At 55.0% G+C, this 24,876-nt stretch overlaps 1 protein-coding gene, 1 long non-coding RNA gene and 1 pseudogene across 2 annotated transcripts; 1 reads left to right on the top strand and 2 right to left on the bottom strand.

Moving 5' to 3' along the window:
* Positions 1 to 602: 602 nt before the first annotated feature.
* On the bottom strand, positions 603 to 20,025 carry LOC142068395 (uncharacterized). Its single transcript, XR_012670194.1, has 2 exons — positions 16,810 to 20,025; positions 603 to 1,124 (listed from the first exon to the last, which is right to left on the bottom strand). It is a non-coding gene; the product is annotated as an uncharacterized LOC142068395 (long non-coding RNA).
* Positions 16,023 to 24,838, top strand: SNX22 (sorting nexin 22). The gene is made up of 6 exons (XM_048867003.2): positions 16,023 to 16,149; positions 20,021 to 20,104; positions 21,044 to 21,148; positions 21,339 to 21,433; positions 22,814 to 22,887; positions 24,152 to 24,838. The coding sequence occupies exons 1-6, from the start codon at positions 16,078 to 16,080 to the stop codon at positions 24,277 to 24,279; spliced, it is 558 nt and encodes a 185-aa protein (XP_048722960.1). The 5' UTR covers positions 16,023 to 16,077; the 3' UTR covers positions 24,280 to 24,838.
* On the bottom strand, positions 17,613 to 17,772 carry LOC125644447 (U4 spliceosomal RNA; annotated as a pseudogene).
* Positions 24,839 to 24,876: the final 38 nt, after the last annotated feature.

Here is a 24,876-nt window from a genome sequence, read left to right on the forward strand (position 1 = left end):
CCGTATACAGGCAGCCTGGACAGTAGTCAGGAGCTGTTCAACTACAGGCTGAGCAAGTGCAGAATGGTGGTAGAATGTGCATTTGGACGTTTAAAGGCACGCTGGCGCAGTTTACTGACTCGCTTAGACCTCAGCGAAACCAATATTCCCACTGTTATTACTGCTTGCTGTGTGCTCCACAATATCTGTGAGAGTAAGGGGGAGACGTTTATGGCGGGGTGGGAGGTTGAGGCAAATCGCTTGGCTGCTGGTTACGCGCAGCCAGACACCAGGGCGTTTAGAAGAGCACAGGAGGGCGCGGCACGCATCAGAGAAGCTTTGAAAACCAGTTTCATGACTGGCCAGGCTACGGTGTGAAAGTTCCGTTTGTTTCTCCTTGATGAAACCCCCCGCCTCTTGGTTCACTCTACTTCCCTGTAAGCTAACCACCCTCCCCTCCTCCCTTCGATCACTGCTTGCAGAGGCAATAAAGTCATTGTTGCTTCACATTCACGCATTCTTTATTCATTCATCACACAAATAGGGGGATGACTACCAAGGTAGCCCAGGAGGGGTGGTGGAGGAGGGAAGGAAAATGCCACACAGCACTTTAAGCACAGCACTTTAAAAGTTTACAACTTTAAAATTTATTGAATGCCAGCCTTCTGTTTTTTGGGCAATCCTCTGTGGTGGAGTGGTTGGTTGGCCGGAGGCCCCCCCACTGCGTTCTTGGGCGTCTGGGTATGGAGACTATAGAACTTGGGGAGGAGGCTGGTTGGTTATTCAGGGGCTGTAGCAGCAGTCTGTGCTCCAGCTGCCTTTGCTGCAGCTCAACCATTCACTGGAGCATATTGGTTTGATTCTCCAGCAGCCTCAGCATTGAATCCTGCCTCCTCTCATCACTCTGCTGCCACATTTGAGCTTCAGCCCTGTCTTCAGCCCGCCACCTCTCCTTCCGGTCATTTTGTGCTTTTCTGCACTCTCACATTATTTGCCTCCATGCATTCGTCTGTGCTCTGTCAGTGTGGGAGGACAGCATGAGCTCAGAGAACATTTCATCAGACGTGCGTTTTTTTTTTTTTTCTTTCTAATCTTCATTAGCCTCTGGGAAGGAGAAGATCCTGTGATCACTGAAACACATGCAGCTGGTGGAGGGAAAAAAAAGACAGCGGTATTTAAAAAGACAAATTTTATAAAACAGTGGCTACACTCTTTCAGGGTAAACCTTGCTGTTAACATTACATACATAGCTTGTGCTTTCATTACAAGGTCGCATTTTGCCTCCCCCCACCGCGTGCCTACCCCCTCAACCCTCCCCACACCCCGTGGCTAACAGCGGGGAACATTTCTGTTCAGCCGCAGGCAAACAGCCCAGCAGGAACAGGCACCTCTGAGTGTCCCCTGAAGAAAAGCACCCTATTTCAACCAGGTGACCATGAATAATATCTCACTCTCCTGAGGATAACAGAGAGATAAAGAACGGATGTTGTTTGAACGCCAGCAAACGTACACTGCTATGCTTTGTTGTACAATGATTCCCGAGTACGTGCTACTGGCCTGGAGTGGTAAAGTGTCCTACCATGGAGGACGCAATAAGGTTGCCCTTCCCAGAAACCTTTTGCAAGGGCTTTGGGAGTACATCCAGGAGAGCCGCGAATGCCAGGGCGAATTCATCCTTTCACATGCTTGCTTTTAAACCATGTATACTATTTTAAAAGGTACACTCAGCGGAGGTCCCTTCTCCGCCTGCCGGGTCCAGGAGGCAGCCTTGGGTGGGTTCGGGGGGTACTGGCTCCAGGTCCAGGGTGAGAAACAGTTCCTGGCTGTCAGGAAAACCAGTTTCTCCGCTTTCTTGCTGTGAGCTATCTACAACCTCATCATCATCTTCTTCTTCATCCCCAAACCTGCTTCCGTGTTGCCTCCATCTCCACTGAAGGAGTCAAACAACACGGCTGGGGTAGTGGTGGCTGAACCCCCTAAAATGGCATGCAGCTCATCATAGAAGCGGCACGTTTGGGGCTCTGACCCGGAGCGGCCGTTCGCCTCTCTGGTTTTCTGGTAGGCTTGCCTCAGCTCCTTAAATTTCACGCGGCACTGCTTCAGGTCCCTCTTATGGCCTCTGTCCTTCATGCCCTGGGAGATTTTGACAAAGGTTTTGGCATTTCGAAAACTGGAACGGAGTTCTGATAGCACGGATTCCTCTCCCTATACAGCGATCAGATCCCGTACCTCCCGTTCAGTCCATGCTGGAGCTCTTTTGTGATTCTGGGACTCCATCATGGTCACCTCTGCTGATGAGCTCTGCATGGTCACCTGCAGCTTACCACACTGGCCAAACAGGAAATGAGATTCAAAAGTTCGCGGTTCTTTTCCTGTCTACCTGGCCAGTGCATCTGAGTTGAGAGTGCTGTCCAGAGTGGTCAAAATGGAGCACTGTGGGATAGCTCCCGGAGGCCAATACCGTCGAATTGTGTCCACAGTACCCCAAATTCGACGCGGCAAGGCCCATTTAAGCGCTAATCCACTTGTCAGGGGTGGAGTAAGTTAATCGATTTTAAGAGCCCTTTAAGTCGAAAAAAAGGGCTTCATCATGTGGACGGGTGTAGGTTTACATCGATTTAACGCTGCTAAATTCGACCTAAAGTCCTAGTGTAGACCAGGGCTAAGACAAAGGAGAAACCTGGTGTAGGCTATGCCTAGTGTCACTGCTGTGAGCCGTGACAGATTCAAAATGGTAAAAGCGACATGTAAAGCTATAAATGTCCCTCTGGAGCAGTGGTTTTCAACCTGGTGAGGGTGGGGGCTGCACCTCCATTTGACCCTTTTTTTAAGGGTTCTGCAAATGAGAAAAAAAGGTTGAAAACCTCTGACCTAGCAAAGCTACCCCCCGGTTGCCTGGAGGGAGAGTGTGCTGTGGAGCACTGCAAGCCCCCTGCCCATGTCTAGAATTATCATGTTTTATCCCTCAACCCTGTAGAGAAATATGGGCCCCATGCTCTGTATACTAAAGGGGTGAAGGAACCACTGAGCCTGGGACAAGGCATTTAATGATGTCTGCAAACAAGCAGCTAGTCCACAGAATATGGTAGCTTACAGCCAGTGAGCTGCTAAAGGGATGTTCTATCTACCCTGCCCAGCATGTCACTTTTCCCTGAAGGGCAGCCACCTGTGGGCACAGCAACACCCCACCGGCCTGAGACAAGAGAATGAGCCCCATGGGGATTATTCAGAAGATGTGCTTTAACATCTCTCAAGGCTGAATTTCACTCTCCCTTTGCCCCTGCCCAGCCAAGAGCCTACCTTCCCCTAGAAGCCAAGCACAGTATGGTCCTGCCTTGCTGAGGGCTGGGGTGAGGGTGTCCAGGTCGAGGATAAAGATGCAACAGATCCAAACTATCAAACTGCCTGTTTCCTGTCCTAGCAGCAAAGGGGAACCTGGCATGCAACCACCCCAGCGGTGCTTTCCTTGAAGCTAGTCATTTGCAGGGATAGTTGCAGAGCATAAATTTCACCCCTTCCTCTAGGCTCGCTGTGAGCTGCCTTCAAGGAAAGGCTTTAGGGGCTATGCATTGGGATAGCTGCTGTACCAGTGCAGGGTATGGATCATTTATGTCCCCCTATAGAAACAAATAAGACATAAGCCTTTCCGCTAGTGTCTAATCCAGGGATTCTCAACCTCTGAGTCATGACCGCAAATTACATTGCGAGAATGACAAAGTTGTGTGGGAGGCGTGGAGGGGGGTGGTCAGGGTTGGGTCCTGCCCCGGGGGGGGGATTGTAGAGTCTGTCCCCATACTTGCCCAATCACAGCTCCTGCAGCTCCAGTCCCACGGGACTGTGAGAGGGCTCATCTTGTACACGGGGTTGCAGTGCTGCCCAGGTTTGGCCCAACCCCCCAGTATCATGATGATGTGGGGTGCTGGCTGGGCCAAATGTGTGAGTGGCGCTGCAACCTCACGTGCTAGGTCACAACCCCTCTCATGCAAATTTGGCCTGGCGGGGGGGGCTATCCCCAAGCTGAGCAGTGCTGCTACCCCAGAGGTTGCAACAAGAGGGGCTGGAAGCCAAGCTCAGCCAGTCCTGCAGGTCAGGAGCCGCTGCTATGGTACACAGTGTACTTGTTTAGTACTTACTGTGTTCATAGGGATAGTGTATCTCATGGGTATTCAGTAAGCCAGATGGTTTTGCATTGAAGCTATTTAGTGGGTCATAAGAGACCCTTGAGGTTTAGGCCTGGGGCCTGAACCCTAGCAGCTTGAGAACCATGCTCTAATCCATCCTGCTACTAGTGAAGGTCATAACAAAGGTGGGGAAGGGACGAGGCAGGCCAGGCTCATGGGGCAGTCACCAAAATGTTTCACAGGGTGGTGTGGCAGCTCCTGGGGCTCCTGTCCCACACGGCTGGCCGGGCTCGACTCCCTGCTCCAGGCACTGCAACCTCTGGGTCCCAGCACCATTCAGGTTTGGCCCAGCCGTCATGATGAAGGGAGCCAGGGTAGTCCAAATATGAGTGAGTGGCCCTGGAACCCCATGAGTCCTGTCACAAGCCCCTCACACAAATTTGGTCCAGTCAGGGGGGCAGGGCCAAACCTGAGCAGTGCTGCAGCCCTGGAGGTTGCAACACCTGGAGCGGAGAACCAAGCCCAGCCCGTCCCACAACACAGGAGCTACACTGTGGGGAGAAGGCCGGCCAGGACCCAAGCAAAAACACCCTGGAGCGTCCACCCCCAGACTATTTACTGGGTCACAACAGGTCATAAACATTTCCAAATGGGTCCTGAGCCCAAAAAGTTTGAGCACCGCTGGTCTAAGGGATGGCCACATTCTGATGGCTCCATTGAATTAGGTATTTAGTAGGGCTGTCAATTAATTGCAGTTAATTCACACGATTAACTCAAAAAAATTAATCGCAATTAATCTCAGTTTTAAATCGCACTGTTAAACAATAGAATACCAATTGAAATGTATTAAATATTTGGGATGTTTTTCTACATTTTCATATATATTGTATTCGGTGTTGTAATTGAAATCAAACTGTATATTATTTTTGATTACAAGTACTTGCACTGTAAAAATGATAAACAAAAGAAATAGTATTTTTCAGTTCACCTCATACAAGTACTGTAGTGCAATCTCTTTGTTGTGAAAGTATAACTTACAAATGTAAGCGAGGGAACAGTCCCGCTATTGTGGGGAACTTTCCTGACTTCTGCACTACCCCGGTGAAGTGGGCTAGCGAAAGGATCTGAGTCCTTGCTCCCACTTCCTTTACCCAGTGGTCTCCCTGCCCTTGAGGACTCCCCTTCCACTTTCCTGTCTGGCAGAGTCCTCGTAACCCCAACAAGGCTGGGCCCAGGATTCCTGGGGGGGCTCGACCCCCAACCCTGCTGTGGTCACCTAGGACAGGGGCTAGGATGTCCCCACTCAGGGGTACTCTCTCTGGACTGGGCACTTCTCTGACCCACTGACCATGACATACAAGTTAAAGCAAATGCAAGTTATTTAATCGACAATTAATTTTAAAAAGAATAAGGAAAAATGGGAAAGGTTAAAGGAAACACATCAACCCGCTCTGTGGCAGGGAACATCAAAAACAGTGTCTCTGGAACGTCAGGGCAGTTCACAGTCTGTTCCTTGTAAGTCCCAGGCCTCCTTCTCAGGCCCTGGCTGTGTTGCAGGGATGCTGTGGGTTGGACACTCACTCTGGATGTGGCCAGACGCTCTCAGGCTCTAGGTGGCAGGGCCCTTCTTCCCAGCGTCGCCCCTGCCCTGTCGAGGTTACCAATCCTCCCCGAGTCTGGCCTGCAGAGCCTCCTGGCTGAGGTGTCTCCCGGTGCTGGGCCCGCTGCCCAGGGTCCCCCTCGGTCTCCCCAGCTGCTCACCGCACCCAGCTCCAGACTGCTCCAGCCCCAGCTGCACCACTTTGTCGCTGCTCTGCCTCCAGGTCCCTGGGCTGCTTCTTTGGCCCCTCTGCCTCTGGTTGCTGCAGCTCCCCTCCCAGCACAGGTCTGCTGACTGCTCCCAACACTGACCTGCTTCCTGGGCTGCTTTTCTGGACCCTCTGGCTCTGGTTGCTGCAGCTCTGCTCCCAGGGCAAGTCTGCTCTCTCTGGGCTGTGCCTCTGGCTTTGGGGCTGCAGCTCTGCTCCCAGGACAGGGTCTGCTCTCTCTGGATCTGGTACAGCTCTGCTCCCCAGCTTAGCTTGGGCCCCTGCTTTCTCCTTAGCTCGGCCCCACTCTGTCTGACCCAGGCAATTCCAGCTCACATGAAGGACGGGCCCTCCATAGCCTCCTGACTCCCTGATTAGCCAGCCCGCCCTGTCATTCAGGCTGACCTGGAGCATTGGCCTCTCCCCATTGTTCCTGGGGGCTGTCAGTCTCAGGGTCCTCATTCCCCATCCACCCTTCCCCCTTTTAGTACTGGGAACAAAACACCCCCACTGAATGTTAGTAAGGGGGCAATAGTCACCTTACACAAATGTAGATTTTTTGTTTGTTACATAACTGCACTCAAAAACAAAAGAATGTAAAATGTCAGAGCCTACAAGTCCACTCAGTCCTACTTGTTCAGCTAATTGCTAAGACAAACAAGTTTGTTTACATTTACAGGAGATAATGCTGCCCTCTTCTTATTTACAATGTCACCAGAAAGTGAGAACAGGTATTTGCATGGTACTTTTGTAGCCAGCTGTGATAAATGGGGGGAGTGGGGGGAGGTAGCTCCCTTTTTTGGGCACCCAGCCAGCCAGTTAGCTATAAAATCCCTCTGGGTGACTGTTCTCTGCTTGCTTTACCTGTAAAGCATTAATAAAGTCCCCCAGGTAAAAGAAAGAGAGTGGGCACCTGACCAAAAGAGCCAATGGGAAGGCTAGAACTTTTTAAAATGCAGGGGAAAAACTACCCCTTTGTGTCTCTATTGTTCTCTGGAAAAGAGGGGAAAAGGGAGCAGTTATGCTATGAGAAGCTTTAAGCCAGGTATGATCATAAATCATCAGATCATACCTAGAACTACTATTTGGAACTCCCAAATGTGTAAGTAGATTAGGAATGTTTAGAAAGATGCAATTAGATTTATTTCTGTTTATTTCCTATGGCTAAGTGGACTCCTCTGTCCTCCTCTGTTTGCTTGTAACCTTTAAGCTGAACCCCCAAGAAAGCTATTTTGGGTGCTTAATTTTTGGAATTGCTCTTTTAAAATCTAGCAAAAACCTAAGTTCCAGATGTATTTTCTTTCTTTTTGTTTTTAATAAAATTTACCTTTTTTAAGAACACGATTGGATTTTTGGTGTCCTAAGAGGTTTGTGCACATGTTGTTTAATTAGCTGGTGACAACAGCTGATTTCTTTTTTTTTCTTTCTTAGCTCTTCCCTGGAGGGGAGGGGTGAAAGGGCTTGAGGGTACCCCACAGGAAGGAATTCCCAAGTGCGCCTTCCTAGGTTCCAAAAGGGGGTTTTGCACTTGGGTGGTGGCAGCATCTACCCATCCAAGGTCAGAGAGAAGCTGTAAACTTGGGAGTTTAATACAAGCCTGGAGTGGCAAGTATTAATTTTTAAAAATCCTTGCAGGCCCCCACCTCCTGCACTCAAAGTGGGGAATCAGCCTTGAACAGCAGCATTGCAAGGTATATACGTGCCAGCTATGCTAAACATTTATATGCTCCTTCATACTTCTGCAACCATTCCAGAGGACATGCTTCCCTGCTGATGACGCTCATTAAAAAATGTTAATTACATTTGTGACTGAACTCCTTGGGGGGGAAAAGTATATTCCTCCTGTTCTGTTTTACCCTCATTCTGCCATATATTTCATGTTATAGCAGTCTTGGATGATGACCCAGCACATGTTGTTAATTTTAAGAACTCTCTCACAGCAGACTTGACAAAATGCAAAAAAGGTATCAATGTGAGATTTCTAAAGATAGCTACAGCACTTGACCCAAGGTTTAAGAATCTGAAGTGCCTTCCAAAATCTGCGAGGGATGAGATGTGGTGCATGCTTTTAGTAATCTTAAAAGAGCAACACTCGGATGCAGAAACTTCAGAACCTGAACCACCAAAAAGGAAAATCAACCTTCTGCTGGTGGCATCTGACTCAGATGATGAAAATGAACATGCGTCAGTCCGCACTGCTTTGGATCGTTATTGAGCAGAACCTGTCATCAGCATGGACTCATGTCCTCTGGAAAGGTGGCTGAAGCATGAAGAGACACATAAATCTTTAGCGCCTCTGGCACATAAATACTTTGCGATACCGGCTACAACAGTGCCATGTGAACGCCTGTTCTCATGTGCAGGTGACATTATAAACAAGAAGTGGGCAACATTATCTCCCGCGAATGTAAACACACTTGTTTTTCTGAGCGATTGGCTGAACAAGAAGTAGGACTGAGTGGATTTGCAGGCTCTAAAATTTTACATTGTTTTATTTTTGAATGCAGGTTTTTTTGTACATAATTTTACATTTGTAACTTCAACTTTCACAGTAAAGAGATTGCACTACAGTACTTGTATTAGGTGATTTGAAAAATACTATTTTGTTTTTTTACAGTGAAAATACTTGTAATCAAAAATATAAAGTGAGCACTGTACACTTTGTATTCTGTGTTGTAATGGAAATCAATATATTTGAAAATGTAAAAACATGAAAAAATGTTTAAATAAATGGTATTCTATTATTGTTTAACAGTGCGATGAATCGTGATTAGGTTTTTTTTTATTGCTTGACAGCCCTAGTATTCAGTAATTCCTTGTGGTAGGGGACACAGAGGCAATGAGTTTCTTCAGACACAGAACAAAATTTCAGGGCTAATAGCCATTCGGTGTGGGGGGGAAATCGCAGCTCCCACTCAGGTTCCCATAACTGTGTGTAAGTAAGTCAAACTTCTCCTAAGATGCAGTGGGAGGTGGGATTTATAGCTGGATGGGCTGTATCCCTGCATACGCCAAAGCTCTGTGGCCAGATGTTCCGACCACGGTGACACATACCAAGCCTCAGACAAGATCCTGGCTCTCCCATTGGCTAGAGTTGTCTCTATCAGCTCTTTCGTGTCCTGAAAGCTGTGGTCAGTGACTTGTTTCTGAAACTTCTGTGGGGAGAGGGGGAAGCCACATAAAGGCCTGGATCCTGCAGCAAAGTTTCTGTACAGCAACACTGGAAACCCCAAAAATGAGCCAAGGACAATGAAAGCCATGCCTTGGGGGCAAAGCTGGTGAATGGCTGGCTAGAGCCAGGCTCGGAGAAGGAGATTCCCTGCCCTGCTCCGCCCCCAACCCGCCCCTTCCTGTTACAAACAAGTCAGGGTAGCCTGAGCTCTTTGAGGAAGTGGCATGGGAGATGGGCCAAAGGTGCCACAATGGGGTGACACTGTAAACAGAGGCTGGCACAGAAGGTGCTTTCCCTGTGGGAGTGCTAGGAACTGCATGGCTGCCTATTAGCTTGCAAGTGGCTTTTAAGTTATTTGGCTCTATAGAGCCCTAACTGGCCTTGGACCTGCCTATTTGTGATGCCTCCACCCCAGGCCACAGAGACAGTCACCAGAGGCACTTGAGCTACATTCCTCTGGATTTAAAGGCGGGGGACTGCTAGCAGTAGGGTGCTCTCTGCGAATGGCCTTCAGCTTTGGACCCAACTCCACTCTTGGTCTGACAGAGCCCTGGGGTTGTTGATCTTTCAGGGTGTGCCGCAAACCAGGCCATTTACTGCAGTTTTTGGTAAAGGAGCTGCGTGTGGGGGGAGGCAGAGTTTGCTGCTAGTTTTAGAATTTGCATCTGTAGCCTGTCAAAGGGGCTGGTTTTAAGCCTTTCTTGCCAGTAGGCTATAAATAATCCCTGGGGGATGCCAGCAGAGCTGCTTTCCCCTGGACTCATGTCAGTCACCTGGCAGCAGATTAAAGACTATGTGAGCCAATCACTAGAAATGGACACACAAAAATACTGTGGGCAGACGTCACATCAAACCTCATTCTTGCTCCTCGAGCCAAACTCCTCTCCCTGCACCAACCATTCGCTCAGCGCTAAGAGGTTCCTGTAGGGACAGTGTGGGACCTGGCCTGAAGTAAATTATGTTGGGGAAAGAGTACAGAGAGTGCTGGAAACACAGCCTTAACGGGTAATTCTACCCTGAACTGTGAGGGGTTTCAGAGACAAGGCCCCTGGGTTTTAGTGGCGCAGCATCAGGTGCTGCTCTAGTGCCCATCGCCAGGGTATGGAAGTGCTGGATCACTAGGTCATAAATTGTTTTCCGTCAGCATTGGGCTGTAGCATCTTCTGCCAGCTGGGCTTGAAGGGCATCCCCAGGAATCAATCCCCCCTAGGGCGACCAGACAGCAAGTGTGAAAAATCGGGACAGGGTGTGTGTGTGTGTGTGTGGGGTAATGGCTTTTTCTTATATAAAAGCCTTTAAAAATCAGGACATCTGGTCACCCCAATCCCCCCAGTCCGTTATCCCTGCACAGACTCAGCAAGGGCAGCGGCACAGATGGGGGAAAAAGATGCTGGGGTTAACCACAATGAACTGGGTAGGAAAGACCAAGTTGCTCTTGAGCCTGTCCACGGCAGGGTCTGCCAGCCACACGCACGCATTGTGCCATGGAGGGATTCTGTGGTGGGCGGCAGTGAGAAATCATCTGCTGATGCGAACAATGTAGCAGCCTGGGGGGTGGAGGAACCTCCTGCTCTTCCTTCCACCCTTTCATAGAATATCAGGGTTGGAAGGGACCTCAGGTCATCTAGTCCAACCCCCTGCTCAAAGCAGGGCCAATCCCCAGTTTTTGACCCAGATCCCTAAATGGCCCCCTCAAGGATTGAACTCACAACCCTGGGTTCAGCAGGCCAATGCTCAAACCACTGAGCTATCCTTCACCCACTGTGTCCTGTGCTCTGGTGGGCAAGTGAGGAGCTTTGGGAGGTGCTGAGCCCCTCGGGAAGATGGTGGCATGGGAAGTACCGTTACTGATGGGAGATGCTGTAGCCAGTTGAGAGCTCAGACCAAAGGGACAGGAGGCTCAGTTGATGAGGCGGGCAGCCTCTGGGTGATGAGAGCCTGTAGCCACGAGTCCTCAGCCAGCCAGAACCTGCCCAGGATGGTAGCTGAATAGAGACACAAGTTTGTCTTGATGGGGCCCAGGACAGAGCCACTGCTGTGGGGAAGCACAGCTCAGAGGGCTCAGCTGCAGCATGTCCCCTGGTCCTGGGTCACTGCCACTGGGGGTGGCTGCAACAAGAATCGGGAAGCCTGCGTGGCTCACAGGAGCAGTGATTTCAGCACTGCTCAGGCCAGGCTCTGCCTTGTGTGACACAGAAGCTGCAGCAAAACAGCAGCAGGAAAACATGGCCCGGGAGCTGGGAGTTGAGAGTTGAATCCCTTAACATGGGACCAGTGTCCTCTCCCCTCGGGTCCCCGCTGTTAGCGAGGGCAGAGGGGAACGGGACCCAACCTGCACTTGGTAACAAAGGCTGGGCCAGAGGCTGGTTGGGGCAGGAGAGGTGAGGTGAGGTGAGGGGCCATACCAGGCGGCAGAGGCAGGGTCTGGGGGTGGGGAGAGGGAGGGTATGGGGAGGAAGGGCCAAATGGGGCAGGAGAAGCATGGCTGGGGTGGGGATGGAGCAGCAGAGGCAGGGATGGGGGGTGGGCGGGGGAAGGCAGGGCCAGATGAGGCAGAAGGAGCAGGGCTGGGGTGGGGATGGAGCCGCAGAGGCAGGGATGGGGGGTGGGGGGAGGTAGGGCCAGATGGGGCTGGAGAAGCAGGGCTGGGGTGGGGGTGGGGATGGAGAGGCAGCGGCAGGGCCAGAGGGCTGTACTAAGCGGGCAGTGAGTGCTGCAGCAAGGGCAGAGTTTACAACCTGCTGATCTCAGCTCTTGTTCTGCTGAGTGGGGCCCTCCCAGCTGCCTGGCCAGCCGGCTCTAGCTCTTTGACCCAGTGCGATGGGGAAGGTGGGGTGGGGAGTCCAGGAGCCAGCCCCACACATGCAGCCCCGACAAAGGAGATAATGACGCCAGCCTATGTCACATGCTGTGGCCAGCCGTGGGGGTGAGGGACAACCACAGCCTTCCTCTTCTGGAGCGGCTCCCGACCCAGCCCAAGGCTCCCATTCTGCCACTGTGAAAAGAACAGCGCTAGCAGCGACCCTGAGCCCAGAGCAGCCTGGGGTGAGCACCCTCTGCCTGCTGCACCCAACTAGCAGGGCTGCTCAGGCCCGGCTTTGCAATGGGACAGCCCAGACGGAGGGGAGCAGGACCCTGCTTGCCAAGCCACCCTCTCCTAAACTGCCAAGGGCGCCACAGCCTCACAGGGCTGCCCTTAGGAAGAGCCAGTGATCTCTACACAGACAGCACCAGGCCCAGAGACGGGCCCGTGCTCCAGACCTGGGGACTGGCAAAGGAGGCACGGGTGTCCACCTGTGCTGCCATTACCCTGTCGCTTGGCAGCAGTGAGGGGCATTTGTCTTCCAACCAAACTGAAGGCCTGAGCCCAGGAGACAGGCCTGGCTGGGCCTCCCGTCCCCTCCCAGAGCTCTGTGATAATCCACATCAACCCAGGAAGCCTTTGGCCGAATGCCTTGTTCTGCAGGGCTGAGGAGAGCGTGCACTGAAGTGCACCCAAGGCATTCAGGGGCGAGCACAGCCTGACTGTGCCAGCCCCATGGCCAGGCATCTCCTCCAACTCAATGGATGCTGTGTTGTCTGTCACATCTGCCAGTTTCCAGACCCCTGTTCGCGTTCCAGCTGCTGGGTGCGCTGTCAGACATACCCCCTCACACACTGCTTCAATTGCTCGGATTACAACTCTTGGCCAGCCCCACTGCTCACATGATGTCCCCCTTGCTGTGCTCCACACTAGTTCCACAGTCGTCCAGTGGTACAGGTATTGTTCCCTCTTGGGAGCCGGTCCATTCTCCCAGGGAGAGAGCCAGCCCAGGATCACTTTGACTGTCCATTTTGAAGACTTAGCTCCACTCCCATCTCCTGGTGCTGACCAGTTCTCAGTGACTTTTGCAACAGCCTTGTCAGGGGGCAGCAAGGCCTGCCTTGGGAAAGGTGTCCTCTAAGGTGGGGTGCCTACGTGGCAAGCCCTAGGGTTCTGCAGCGCTCATGGCACTAGGCGAAATCAACAGGCATTACAGAGATTCAGCCCCTCAGAGAAGCAGGCCACAGCTGCTTGAGTTGGGCACCCAAACATAGGTCCAAGTTCACTGGCCAATCCCCCCCAGCCCCAAGGCTGACCGTGACTGAGACACAATGAGTGATCTGGGGCTAGTCACATTTTACAGCTCACTCCTTATTTTAGCTCCTCCTCGCACACGCTCACCTGGCACCTCCTGCTGTTCGGCAGCCAGCTCCCTTTTGCAGGTGCTGAGTGCAGTGCCCGGACTGACCAGAAAGGAGGGCTGCTGAGCACAGGAAGCTCTTCCCCCACCTGGAGCTGCGCATGCTGACTCCCTCCCTGCCACAGCGGGACACGTGCAGTTGCAGAGGAGGAGCAGCCGTTTGTTGCTCCCCATTCTGTGCCTCTGTTCAAAGTTTGCATGGAAAACACCTGCCCTTATTGCCCACCCCGCCCTATGTAATTGGCAGGCAAATGCACCACTGCTTGCAGTGTGTGCTGCTGGGAAGAGATGGTGTATTTGCTCTAGGAGCCATGTACTCTGAAAGCAGCTAGGTAACAAAGGAGCAGAACAAAGGGTGGCTGAATGCCAGGGGTCAGAGTCCAAGCACAGACCTTGGGTCAAATTCAGAGACGGTGTAAGAGGGCACAGCTCCCACTGACTTCACTGGGCCTGGGCCTGCTCCTAACAGAACTGGATGTGGCCCCAACGGCACTGAAGGGAAGGACAAGCCAGCAGACTGCACGCTGTGGATCTGTCTCTGTGCCTCTGAGCCCGTCTGCCCTGCCCCAGCAGAGGGGCCAGGAACCACAGCCAAACTCACTTCCCTGAGCATGCCCGCTGGCTGCTGAAGTGTTGCTGGGCTGCTGCCTTGGCAGTGGTTCACGTGCTGATGTCCCCAGCGCTGCAGGGAGGCACAGCAGAGCCCTTGTTCTCTGGCTTAGCACCGTACTGGCTGCCTGCTCCTGGGATGATGGAATGGAACTTGGCTGTGGCTCTCGCTTGCGCCGGCTCCTGTTTGCCTTGCAGGCTACGCTGATTCCCACCCTCTGAGTTTTCCCTTCCCCAGGTGAGGCAAGGCCAGAACGCCTCCAGGGGGATTTGAGCCCCAGCTCAGAGCTGGTCTCGTCACTGCCAAACGAACCCACATTGAGAGCAGGACCAAAGAATAGGAAGAGTCTGTGTCACAGATCCCAGGGAGGAGCACAGCACCAGCTAACTTTAACAGCACCCCCCCACACACACATTAACCTCAGGCCCTGTAAATGACCTCCAAGTGGACCCCACAAATCCACCCGCAGCCGTGAACATGAGTGATGCCAACCCAGCCTGAAAACAGGTCCAGGAAAAGTCCCATCCCCCAACATTGCATGACAGAGCCTTGTCTAGAGCTGGCCCGGGTGGGCTCAGGCTCCTAGCCTCAGCAGCGGCATCTTATCCTTCTGGCTCCACCAAGTCCTTGTTGCCAACGGAAACTTCATCACCCTGACCCATCCTGGGATTACGGCCTGAACCCCTTCCCCAGTGACCATGTGCCCTGCTTTACTGGGTCTGGACTGGTGTGCTGTGAGAATGTGCCTCCCAGCCCCTCCCCCTGCCCACTAATGCCCGAGTCAGGCATCAGCAATGGAGGTAAACCCTGGAGCAGCCAGGGATTAGCTAAATAGATAACACTGAGCCACCACGGAGAGCCAGCTCAGGCACACCGGCTCCTTTGGCCTGGGGGGATTGAAGGGGAACCCAGCACTAGAACAGCAGGGGTTTCAGGCTGGGTTTGAGGGTCATCGGCAGATGGGTGTGAGGGAAGCGCCCTGGGCTGGAGTAGCCAAGGGCTGTGGGGGCTGAAGGGCATCAGCAAGCCTAGAGGCAGGGGGAACTTGGCCAACTCCTGCCTGTGCTGTGGTTGTCTAGCCAGCACTATTAGCTCCCCAGGGTATCTCAAGTGCCCCCTGCTCCCTCCTAGCCCCAGCGCCTCTTCCTGGGGCCGTGTGCGCAGGGATCCTTCCTCTTCCCTCCAGGGACTCTGCTGTTCTGCTCATTTCACAGCAGTGAGGGCCTTTAGCAGAAATAAGAAGTGAAAGCGGAATGAGGGGATTCTGCTTCGCCTTTTCCCTGGGGGTCTGAGTGAAACCAGCGCTGGCCGAGGTGTCACTTCCCTCTCCTGCGGGGAAGAGACCTGGGGTCAGGCTTCGACACTCACACAGGATGGGATGGGGACCCCTTACATAGACACAGAACAGCAGGAAATCCCTTCTGTTTGTAGGCCCTGCAATTATTCCAGGGGGAGGAGCAGCAACATGCTCCTTTGGCCTGAGCTCTTGATACAGGCTTCCAAGTAAGTGTCCGACCACCAGCACTGAGCGTGGGTGGGTGTTTACACACGTGCCTGGGAGGGGGGCTGTCCCTGGGCTATCTGTGCACTGCACCTGTAAGGGGAGAGGATTCTCCCTGCCCCAGGTTGTAGTTCCATGTAGATGCAGAAGGTTGCAGTGAATAGCCACTACCCCCCGCCCCCCTTCCCCGGGAGAGACTTTATATTCTTCCTTACCCTGTCGCCCAGACTGCCACTCATCTGCCACTTGTGAATGGGGGAAGTAACAAAGGCATCTGGCAGGCAGGCACCGGGTACAGTGTAACTGGGCTCCAGGGAGGCACACCTGTGCTAGCTCAGGGAACACTAGCAGGGAAGACCCAGACCCTGGGTGCGTACTCAGGCTGCCCGCCCTCGCTGGAGTCCCTGCCAGGGTTACCGCTGCTGGCCGGGACGTGTGGTGGCCCGGTGCCAGGCTACCCGCTGGGCAGGGCGCCCGCTCCCCCCTACGGTGCAGCCCCTCGGTGCCATGCCCCAGGCTGTCTCGGGCGCTGGGCGCGGTCCGGGGGCCAGTCCCGAGGGGGGTCGACGCGCGCTCCGGGTGGGCGCCAGGGGCGGGGCTGGGCGGAGCCCGGGGCGGGGCGGCGATGAATGGAGCGGGCTCGCCAGCCCGGCCGGCGGCGCGATGATCGCGGTGTCTATCCCCGCGGTGGGGCCGGGGGCCGAGCCCGAGCCGAGCCCGGAGAAGACGCACACGGTGAGGGGGCCGAGCTGCTCCGGTCCGGCCCGGGGGACCCCGGGCTGCGCTGGCTCCTTTCCCCGGTTCCCAGCCGCTACGCCCGGTCCCCTTGGCCAGGGCTGCGTCGCCCTGGGGCACCCGAGCTGAGCCCGGCGCCCACGTGCGGCCCGCGGCTGAGGGGCCCGGCGAGGAGGGCTCCGGCGCCCGGCTCAGCCCGCCCGGGACCGCACCTGGCTGCGGGGAGCTGGCCTGGGGTCGCGGAGGTGGCGCTGCGGGTCCAGGGCCGAGTCGCTGCGGCCCGTGAGCGGACCCCGCAGGTGCCGAGTCCCGGGGCCGGGGCCCGGCGCAGGCCAGGTCCGCAGCCAGGTCCCGTCACGCCGGGACCTCGCTGCCCTCAGCCGGGGCGGGTCGGGGAGCCGGGGCGAGCCTCCGGCCGGGGGATCCGAGGGTGCCCTGCCGGGGGACCGGTGCACTGGGGCCAGCAGCCAAGGAGCCTGAAGTGGGACACAAGTCGGGGGGGGGGATGGGACATGGAGACGCCAGAGCTTCTCCCTTCGCCTAGTGCCCGGGCTCCCGGCCCTGGCCCCGGCCCCATTAATGAGTAACAGAAATCCGAGTTGGGCTTGTTCCGCCCTGTGGCGGGACCAGCCCGCCCGCCGCGGCTGGCCCAGGGCTCACCTGGCTCCTGCTGCCGGGGCGCGGGGTTTGTGGCAACTTCTCCGGGCGCAGGAAATTCTTTATAACCCGCTTCAGGTTCTGCCCTGGTGGCGGTGGGGGAGGGGCCGTGGCAATGCGGCTGCAAAGTGCCCCCCCCGGGAGACAAACCCCGCTGGAGAGATCAGAGGGCTGGAGGAGGAGGAGCCAGGTCCGTAATTAGCGGTTCCCATCCGACAGCTGCTCAGACCCCTCCGCAGGGAGAGTCTCAGCCAGTTAATAGTAAAGGAGCGACCCATGGCTTTTTCTCCCTCTCTGAGGCACTAGAGATCCTCCTCCCCCCGGGGGGCTCCGTGAGCCAGGGCCTGTCCCACCCCCCTTGCTGGCACTCTCAGCAGTCCCCAGGGCCGTGCTGTCCCAGCCCTCTCCTGCCCAGCGGGCTGAGAGTTGTGTGTGTTTGCCAGCCTAGGTGCTGCTTTCCCGGGGTCTGACTTGGGGGTCTCTGCAGGAGCCAGGTGCAGCACTGCAGCTGGCTGGGGGCTCAGGAGCTGTGGCTTGTGGATTGACCCCTCCCCTCCCACCGCCGTTCAGCAGCCTGTAAAAGCTACAGGGCTTGGGGCTGGCGTGTGGCATAAGCACCAGTCCCTGTCTGGTTATAAACATGCCAGTCCTCTGTAGGAGAGAGAAAGGGTTAAACCCTTCCCATAACTCCTTCATAGCTCGTCCCTCTGCATGGGAGGGCAATAGAGCAGGATGAAGCCAAAGCCCAGAGAAGGGCCCCCACCAGGCCCTTCTATGGCATCAGTCAGCAGCCTGTCATCATCTCCTCCCTGCTCCAACCACACTGATAAGGTGGGACTGTCAAAAATTGCCAATGCCGACTATATTTCAAGTTGTCATGGTGGGGTATTGGGAAAAGTTTTCAATTAGCAATAATCACGCCTCGGATTAACCTCATTGGCTACGATACTGCCACTGCAAAACTCCCTGGCCTGCATGGCTGACTGGCAGCAGCGCAGCCTGGGCTGGGGATTTTAGTTCACTTTCTCTCTGTTCCTTCCTCTCTCCTGCAGCCCTAAGCCTGAGGAGTCTGCGCTGGCCTATGGGCTCCCTGCCTTCCCCAGGAGAGCAGGCTGCTGAAGAAGCCCCATGTGGTGCCAGCCAATATACTCAATATTATCCCAACTGGCTGATTCGACAGCCCCTCCCCAGCTCTGACCCCAGCCAGTGGCTGTCTGTCTGCCCAGCTATTAAACATTCCCCCCTTCACTTCCTGCAGCTAGGGAAGGCAAGTGATCAAACTTCCCCTCCTGCCTACACTATCTGGGCCTGCTCTGCTTTGCAGTCCCCTGTGTCCCGGGTCAGCATCAGGCTGAGAGTAGAGGGCAGATGGATGCAGGATCCAGGAATGGTCTCACTAGTGCTGTGTGTAGAGGCAATACCACTCCCCACTCCTGCTGTTCCCCTGCTTATAAATCCATGGAGCACACTGGCTGTCTTAGCTACAGTGTCCTTCTCTGCCTGCCCAAGCTCTGTTTATGCTGGGTCAGTCTCCCTTCGTGTCCTGCTTCTGCTGGAGAGCCTCACCCTGACGTGACCGGCAACAGGGTCTGCCTTGCTGCACCTGTGCTTGGCCAGCAGCCCAGCACTGGGTGTCGACCTGAGGGACTTCCCCTGTCTTGCTCCCCGCATAGGCATGAGCAGGTCACCGCACCCCTGACATACACCAGGCACATCTCCTCTGGGCACCACATGGAGGCTGGGGGTCTGTGAGCTGGTCCCAGCTAGTTGATTGAGAGATTGGATGAGGAAGGACTGAGGATCCCCCGGTGCTTGCCTTGTGTGTGTGTGTGGGGAGAGCTGAAGGGCCCCTGCGGGAATTCTAGATGTTGAACGCTCCCCTGACTGGCTGCCCAGGCCTGGTTTGAAAGTCACTCGCAGGAGATGAGGCTGCTGTGAGCCATCTAGGCTGGGTGCTGGCTGGAATTTGATTTGTGTTGCTATGGGGCACTGAGTAATTATGTACCATCATGGCTGGGGAGGCCATGGCCAGATCCTGCCTGGCTCATTTAATTGTCCTCTGTGCCAGGGCTCTGGTGAGGGGTTTCGGAGTCCTGTCCTGCTGTGTTGGGCAGTGACCAGACCCCATCCAGGGCAACTGTCCAGCCAGAGAGCCAATTCCAACCCTCAAGCAGGAGCGTGTGCAACCTGCTGCGTTCCTGTGAGCTGCGTCCAACACTAGGAGGAGCGAAATGAACGCACAAGGGGTGTGAGCATGGTGCAGGCAAACTCACTGCCGGGCCCCAAGAAGAGCCTTGCTGCATTAGCTTGGCTCTCCCACCACCGTGTGTCAGATGGATGCGTGCACACACAATGTGCAATTGTGCAATCTTGATCAGATTTCATGCGCTAAACGGAGATAAACATGGCCAGCCCTCAGATGGGGAAACCTCCGCGCTGCCATGGTATCGATGCTCACTTTGGTGCCTTGTGTGAGGCTACGGGGTGCTACGCTGCTGGAGGGGCCATATTCCAATGTGAGGCAGTGCTGACAGCTGATCATTAATGATCGGTCCCACTCTTTGACAGGTGGGTGCTAAGCCTAGTGGTCTGGCCCAATTCCTAGCTACGTCCTGCCTACACCCAGCCTCCTTGCAGTGCCAGCTGGCTGCAGTTCTTCATGTGCTACCCTAGCGTGACTCTGATGTAGCTGTGCACTGCTCAGGCAGAGCATGCGCCACCCTATACGTGATGGTGGCAGCATCTCCTGTGCGTAGGCTTTGGTAGGATGGGAGATGCGCTAGATTCCTGAGCTCAGGGAGCTGAGCCGTGCTGGCCTGTCATTTGCATGAGGCATTTCAGCCAGTTTTCAGATGCTAAGGATGGCAGTGCTGTGCCCTGCAAGAGGGGAGTGTCTCTAGCCACACTGCTCCCCTCCTGGCTGGAGCCAGAGCCTGCTCTGAAAGAGCCTTTTGTGACTCTGTTTTCACACCTGCAGTGCATTCTGGGAGAGGGAACACGACTGCTTTAGCTGCTAAGCAAACACTGCAGTTTCACAGCCCTGTGAGCAGTTGCCCGACCGGAGGGCTATGGGGAAGCAATGTCCCTTCTCCAGTTCGGGCAGCTGGGGAGAGGGGGCTGGGGGGTACTGGGAAGGGTGTGCTCTTATTGCGTATTTCTGCTCTAAGGGTGGGGCCTGGCAGGCCCGTCTCACGTCTCTCCTGTGCCCTTGCAGGTGTTTACGGTGGAGGTCCTGTGCAATGGCCGGAAACATATCCTTGAGAAGCGCTACAGCGAGTTCCATGCCCTGCATAAAAGGGTGAGGGCCGGCCGGGCAAGCAGCTGGAATGGGGAACAGGGCTTAACTCCACGTTATCCACAGCAAACCCCGGGGAACTGATCTTTCCACTGCCACAGGGCTCAGCTGCTGCCTTTGGGGAATTCGTCCCTGCAAACGTGTGCTGAATGGTAACACTTCTTCCACACGTGTGTCACCAGCTGTTAGTCTGTCTCCCTGCCTATGTTCTGCTCCTCTGGGGTATGCTCGCGGATTGGGCACGTGCCAGTTACAAGGGAAGCCACGTCCCTGCCTACAGCTCTGTGTGACTGGAACGGGGAGATAGGATAACATGGACCTCTGTGTAGTTCTCTTCCCCGCACTGGACTGTGCCTGCCCTTCAGCCAGCACCAGATTAAGGCCTGGGCAGCATCGGCCTGCATTGAGTTGTTTACTCGTCCTCAGTGGTGGGTTTTTTTTTTTTTTTTTAATTTTATTTAAAGGGGCTTGAAAATATGGCGGAGTGTAATTGACATGGCGACACCTGCCTGAACCTGGGCTCGTTGCTGTGAGAAGGGGACCTGCGTTATCTCACTGGGGTGTTCATGCAAAACCCCTCAGGGTCTTACCAGCACCACCCTGATAGAGGATCCTGGCAGGAGGGGAGGAATGCAGGGGCTCACCCAAGCAGCTGAGGTGTAATATTGGAGAGGGTGGGGCATACTGCCACCCCTGCTGGTGCTGGGGAGAGAAGAGACCTTTGCAGCTCCTGAGGGGGTTCAGTGCTGCTGTGTGTCAGAGAGGGGAGGGGTCCTCATGCCATGGTGTGGCTGGGGCCAGGATCTTGCCTGCATGGTGTGGAGCATGGATCCCCAGAGCAGAGCCTCTAGCCCAGGGCCCCACAGGACCCTGGCGTCCTGTGGCTTCAAGCAGCAGGTGGGCTGTGACTTGGTCTGATAGTAATGCCACGTTCTGCCCTAGATAAAGAAGATGTGCAAGGTCCCAGATTTCCCCCCCAAGCGAGTCCCCAACTGGATATCAAAGGTGCAGGAGCAGCGGCGGCAGGGCCTGGAGGTTTACATTCAGGTAGGATGTTTCCCCGCAGCCCACGCCTGGGACTCTGCCACTGGTGACTCCTGGGCTGGGTTTGAGCCCCCTGGAGTGGATTTGGGCTTGCTCCCTTAGAAAGGCCCAACATGTTTTTTGTTGGGGTGTCCTGCCGCCAGGGGGCAAGGGGCTCTGGTGAGGTCTAACCTGCCCCCTGTGTTTGCTGCAGGGTGTCCTGTACTACAACAAGGAGCTGCCTAAGGAACTGCTGGACTTCCTGAAGCTCAGGCACTTTCAGCAGGATGCCAAGGCCAGCAGCCTGGAGTGAGTATCCTGAGGCCTGGGGCACCCACTGGTGGAAGCCAAGGTCTCCTATGAACTTGGGACATCAGGGAGCTCAAGCGATTCCTTGGTGCCCTCCCTGGGCATGGGAGGGGCTGGTGGGGTTAGTGTTCATGTGAGGCAGCACTGCCTAGTGGCTGGAGCCACTAGCTTCTAATCCCACCTCTGCCAGTGACTTGCTAGTGACCCTGGAAAGGTACCATCCCCTCTCAAATGCTGTTTCCCCACCTGAGAAATGTGGCTAACTGCTCATGCTCCCTGGGAGGGACCAGAGAGGGACAATGTGTTACAATGGGGATTTCTTCTTTTGTTTGCCCGGCCTCTCACCTGTGCAGCAGAGCAGTTCTGTGCCTTTCCAGCAGGGGGCTGTCCTAGCAGCCCTGCCCTTAGTGCACCAGTACAGGGCTCATCAGCTGCAGCTCTTAGCAGCTATTGAACTGTGTTTGCCGACCCAGGGCAGACTTAAATTCAGGCAACTACTGCCTGTGTGCAAACTCGGCCATAGATGAGATGAACCTGGTCCCTCCCTCAGCTCTGCCTAACATACAGGAGAGGGGAGCACCTGTCTCCCCCCACCACAAAGGGCCTGGGCCCTTCACTCCCCTGGCTCTGTTTTCTTGCAGCTCCCTGTGTGACTTAATCTGAGGAGGGAGAAGTTGCTCTTCTGCCTCCTCCCAGTGCTAGGGGTGGGGCTTTGCTCCAGCTGCAGGGGGCTGGTGGCAGGGCTCCCAGTTGCTGGCCAACCTCCTCAAGCTCTGGATGGGGTTCCTAGCTTGTGGGCTCGTTGCCAGAGACCCCTCCCGCCTGCGCTGGCCTTCTCTCTGCTAGCTGGGCCACCTGCAGGGCAAGGGCACCCCCTGGTGGCTGGCTGCTTCTAGAGCAATTCTCCCAGCAGTGGAGGCTCAGCTGCCTTGTCAAACGGCTTGGAGTTATTGTCCCCCCACCCTCCACTGGTTCAGTTGAAAGAAACAGCCCCACCTTCCAACTGCTTTGTCGAGATCCCTGTGGGTAAGGGAATCCCCTGCTATCTGGGAGAGCCGATATACTGACAGGGAGCCTGCGCCCCCCAGCAGCCTTGTCCTCCCCCCTCTACCCCCAATGGCGGAAGATGGACTGCACTAAGGAGCCCCCTTATAGAGCAAAAGAGAATCTGCCCTGGATCCACAGGCACAGGAGAGCCCCACTGGGCACGAGCGAACCTGTGCCCCCTGCCCAATCCCATCCTGATGGGCGAGGACCCACCTTGCCAGGACCCAGGCACTGGAGAGGCAGTGTGGGGGCAGTCTGTCAGGCTGCTCTCACTAGCCACTCATGTCACTGCCCAAGAAGGAGCCAGGTCCTCATCTGCCTCTCTCATTGCAGCCACGGCTTCCTGCTCTCCCACCGGCCGGTTATGATCTTCCACAAAGATCCCTACGTGCTCCCCTCCTCCACAGGTAAGGCAGGGGGCACTGGGGTCCTGGGGCAGGCGATGCAAGCGATGCAATGGAAATGCTGTGTCCTGGGCTGAAGGCATGGATTCCTCTGCTCCTGGGCAGGCTGCTGCCAATGGCCTCTTCTGAGTGTTCGCCGCTCCCAAAGGAATGCTGGCATCCTGCAAGCTGGTTCCCTTTACAAAGGAGGGGTGTCCTGTGAGGTGCTGCCCCTCTGCTCATCTTCTCTTACCTTTGTAGCAAAACTGCCCCTTGGCAGTGAACTTGGCCAGCGCCTGAGACTTAAACCCTACAACTGCTCCCTGCACAGTGGCCGTTCAGTGTTACTGGGAGCAGAGCAGGACCCACCTGCTTTCCCAAAAGGCACATTTCACAAAACCAAGAGCAACAAAGGTCTCAATGGGGCCTGAACTCTTTCCCCTCTTGTGCAGTCCAGCTGCTGCAGCCTGGCAGGAACGTCTTCAGGAGAAAAGAGATTTTTCTAACCACCCGAAGCCCACCCCCTGCCCCATCCTTCCCTAGAAGGCTGGGAAGAGGGCAAAGGCCCTGGTGAGAAGATGTAAAAACAAAGTTTGCTGCCCACAGCTGCACTGTCCAGAACAATGGCCTGGGGCTGTTGAGGTTTTAAGGGGAAGTTTTTGCCAAATTTTGCAGTGGAGTCTATTCTGCTGCCCTAATCCTCCCCCCCCAGTTGTTTCAGAAGTATGCAGTACTCTTATTTCCTACCATGCAGTGCTGCAGGCTGCTGTTAGACATGCTCTACTTGGGTGTGAAGTGCTTTTGCATATAGGGATGGGGCTAATATGTGTCCTGGGGGTACCATACAGCCTAGAACCTGGCTCAGCTTGTAAAGGGCTTCTTGGAGCCCTTGAGCCCAGCTGGGCCAGTGGGGCGGATGGAATAGGTTAGCTGCAGTTCATTCGGCCGTCTCTCCCTTCCAAGGGGATCTGATGCCCTGCAGCCCTGTCTGGTCAGCAAGGCTGGAAACTGGAACAGTGGGCAGCTGTTGGGCTGTCATCTGGTTCTGAATCTTAATGTAAGAGGGTGTGGAGCTGAATCTGGTATCCAGTCCCCCTTTAATTCCTGCAGGCTAGATCGCTGCAGTGGGACTGGAACCCTGCAGGACCTGCTGCTGTAATAGCAGGAATGAGATTTAAAAAAAAATCCCCTGCAGAGCTCTGCTCCCAGAGTCTGGTCTAGTTCCAGTCTTCCTGCTGCTACTGAGAAACAGCTGTGCTTTTAACCCCTTTCCTCTCCTGTTTTGCAGAGCTGCTGCCAGACATAGTTCTGAGTGGTGTGTTACAAGGCTTCTACCGACCAGCAAGCTCCTGCTGGGGGAAGGCAGCCCCAAAGTGCTTGGTGGGGCCCCACATGCTTAGCCAGCATGGCTCATGAGGGTATTCTCCACTGCTCGGGCTTCACCAGCACCATTACTGGAGGGGGAGCACTGCTTGGTTGTCCCATTTAGGGATCGCTCCTGTATCTCAGTGGCTGTACCTTCCCTTCTCCTGGGATTTGTTCCTGCCCTCCGCACACAAGGGGTGATGGACAAAATGGGGAGCTGCTGCTGAGCCTGGGGGCAGGTGCTTCACACACATGGAGGTTGGGCTGAAAGCTCCTGGGGGACTGTTCTCATTGAGCACTTGTAATGAACAGGACAGCTGTCAGGCCAGACCCTAACTGCTCCACCAGTGCCATCTCTGGCCACAGCTCCAAAAAGCAAGAGAGGCCAGAGCCACAGCAAGCGGAAATGCTGCTACCTGCACTCTGGCTGGGGGGGGCAGTGCCTTATGCCAACCGCAGCAGCTCCTGCCAGGCTAGATGGAGCCTATGGGGGGAGGAGGTGGTGTCCCAGACCCATGTAGAGCCCCCCAGGGGAAGGGCTGGCCTCCTGCAGGATAAAGGGAGCTGTGCAGATGTGTATTGGCAATAAATCACTCGGGTCTGGTTTGGAGATGGCTGCTGTGCTGTGTTTATCTGGGCCTAAGGCCT

The sequence above is a fragment of the Caretta caretta genome, chromosome 10 (genome assembly GCF_965140235.1).
Source record: "Caretta caretta isolate rCarCar2 chromosome 10, rCarCar1.hap1, whole genome shotgun sequence".
In the NCBI taxonomy this organism is placed as follows: Eukaryota; Metazoa; Chordata; order Testudines; family Cheloniidae; genus Caretta; species Caretta caretta.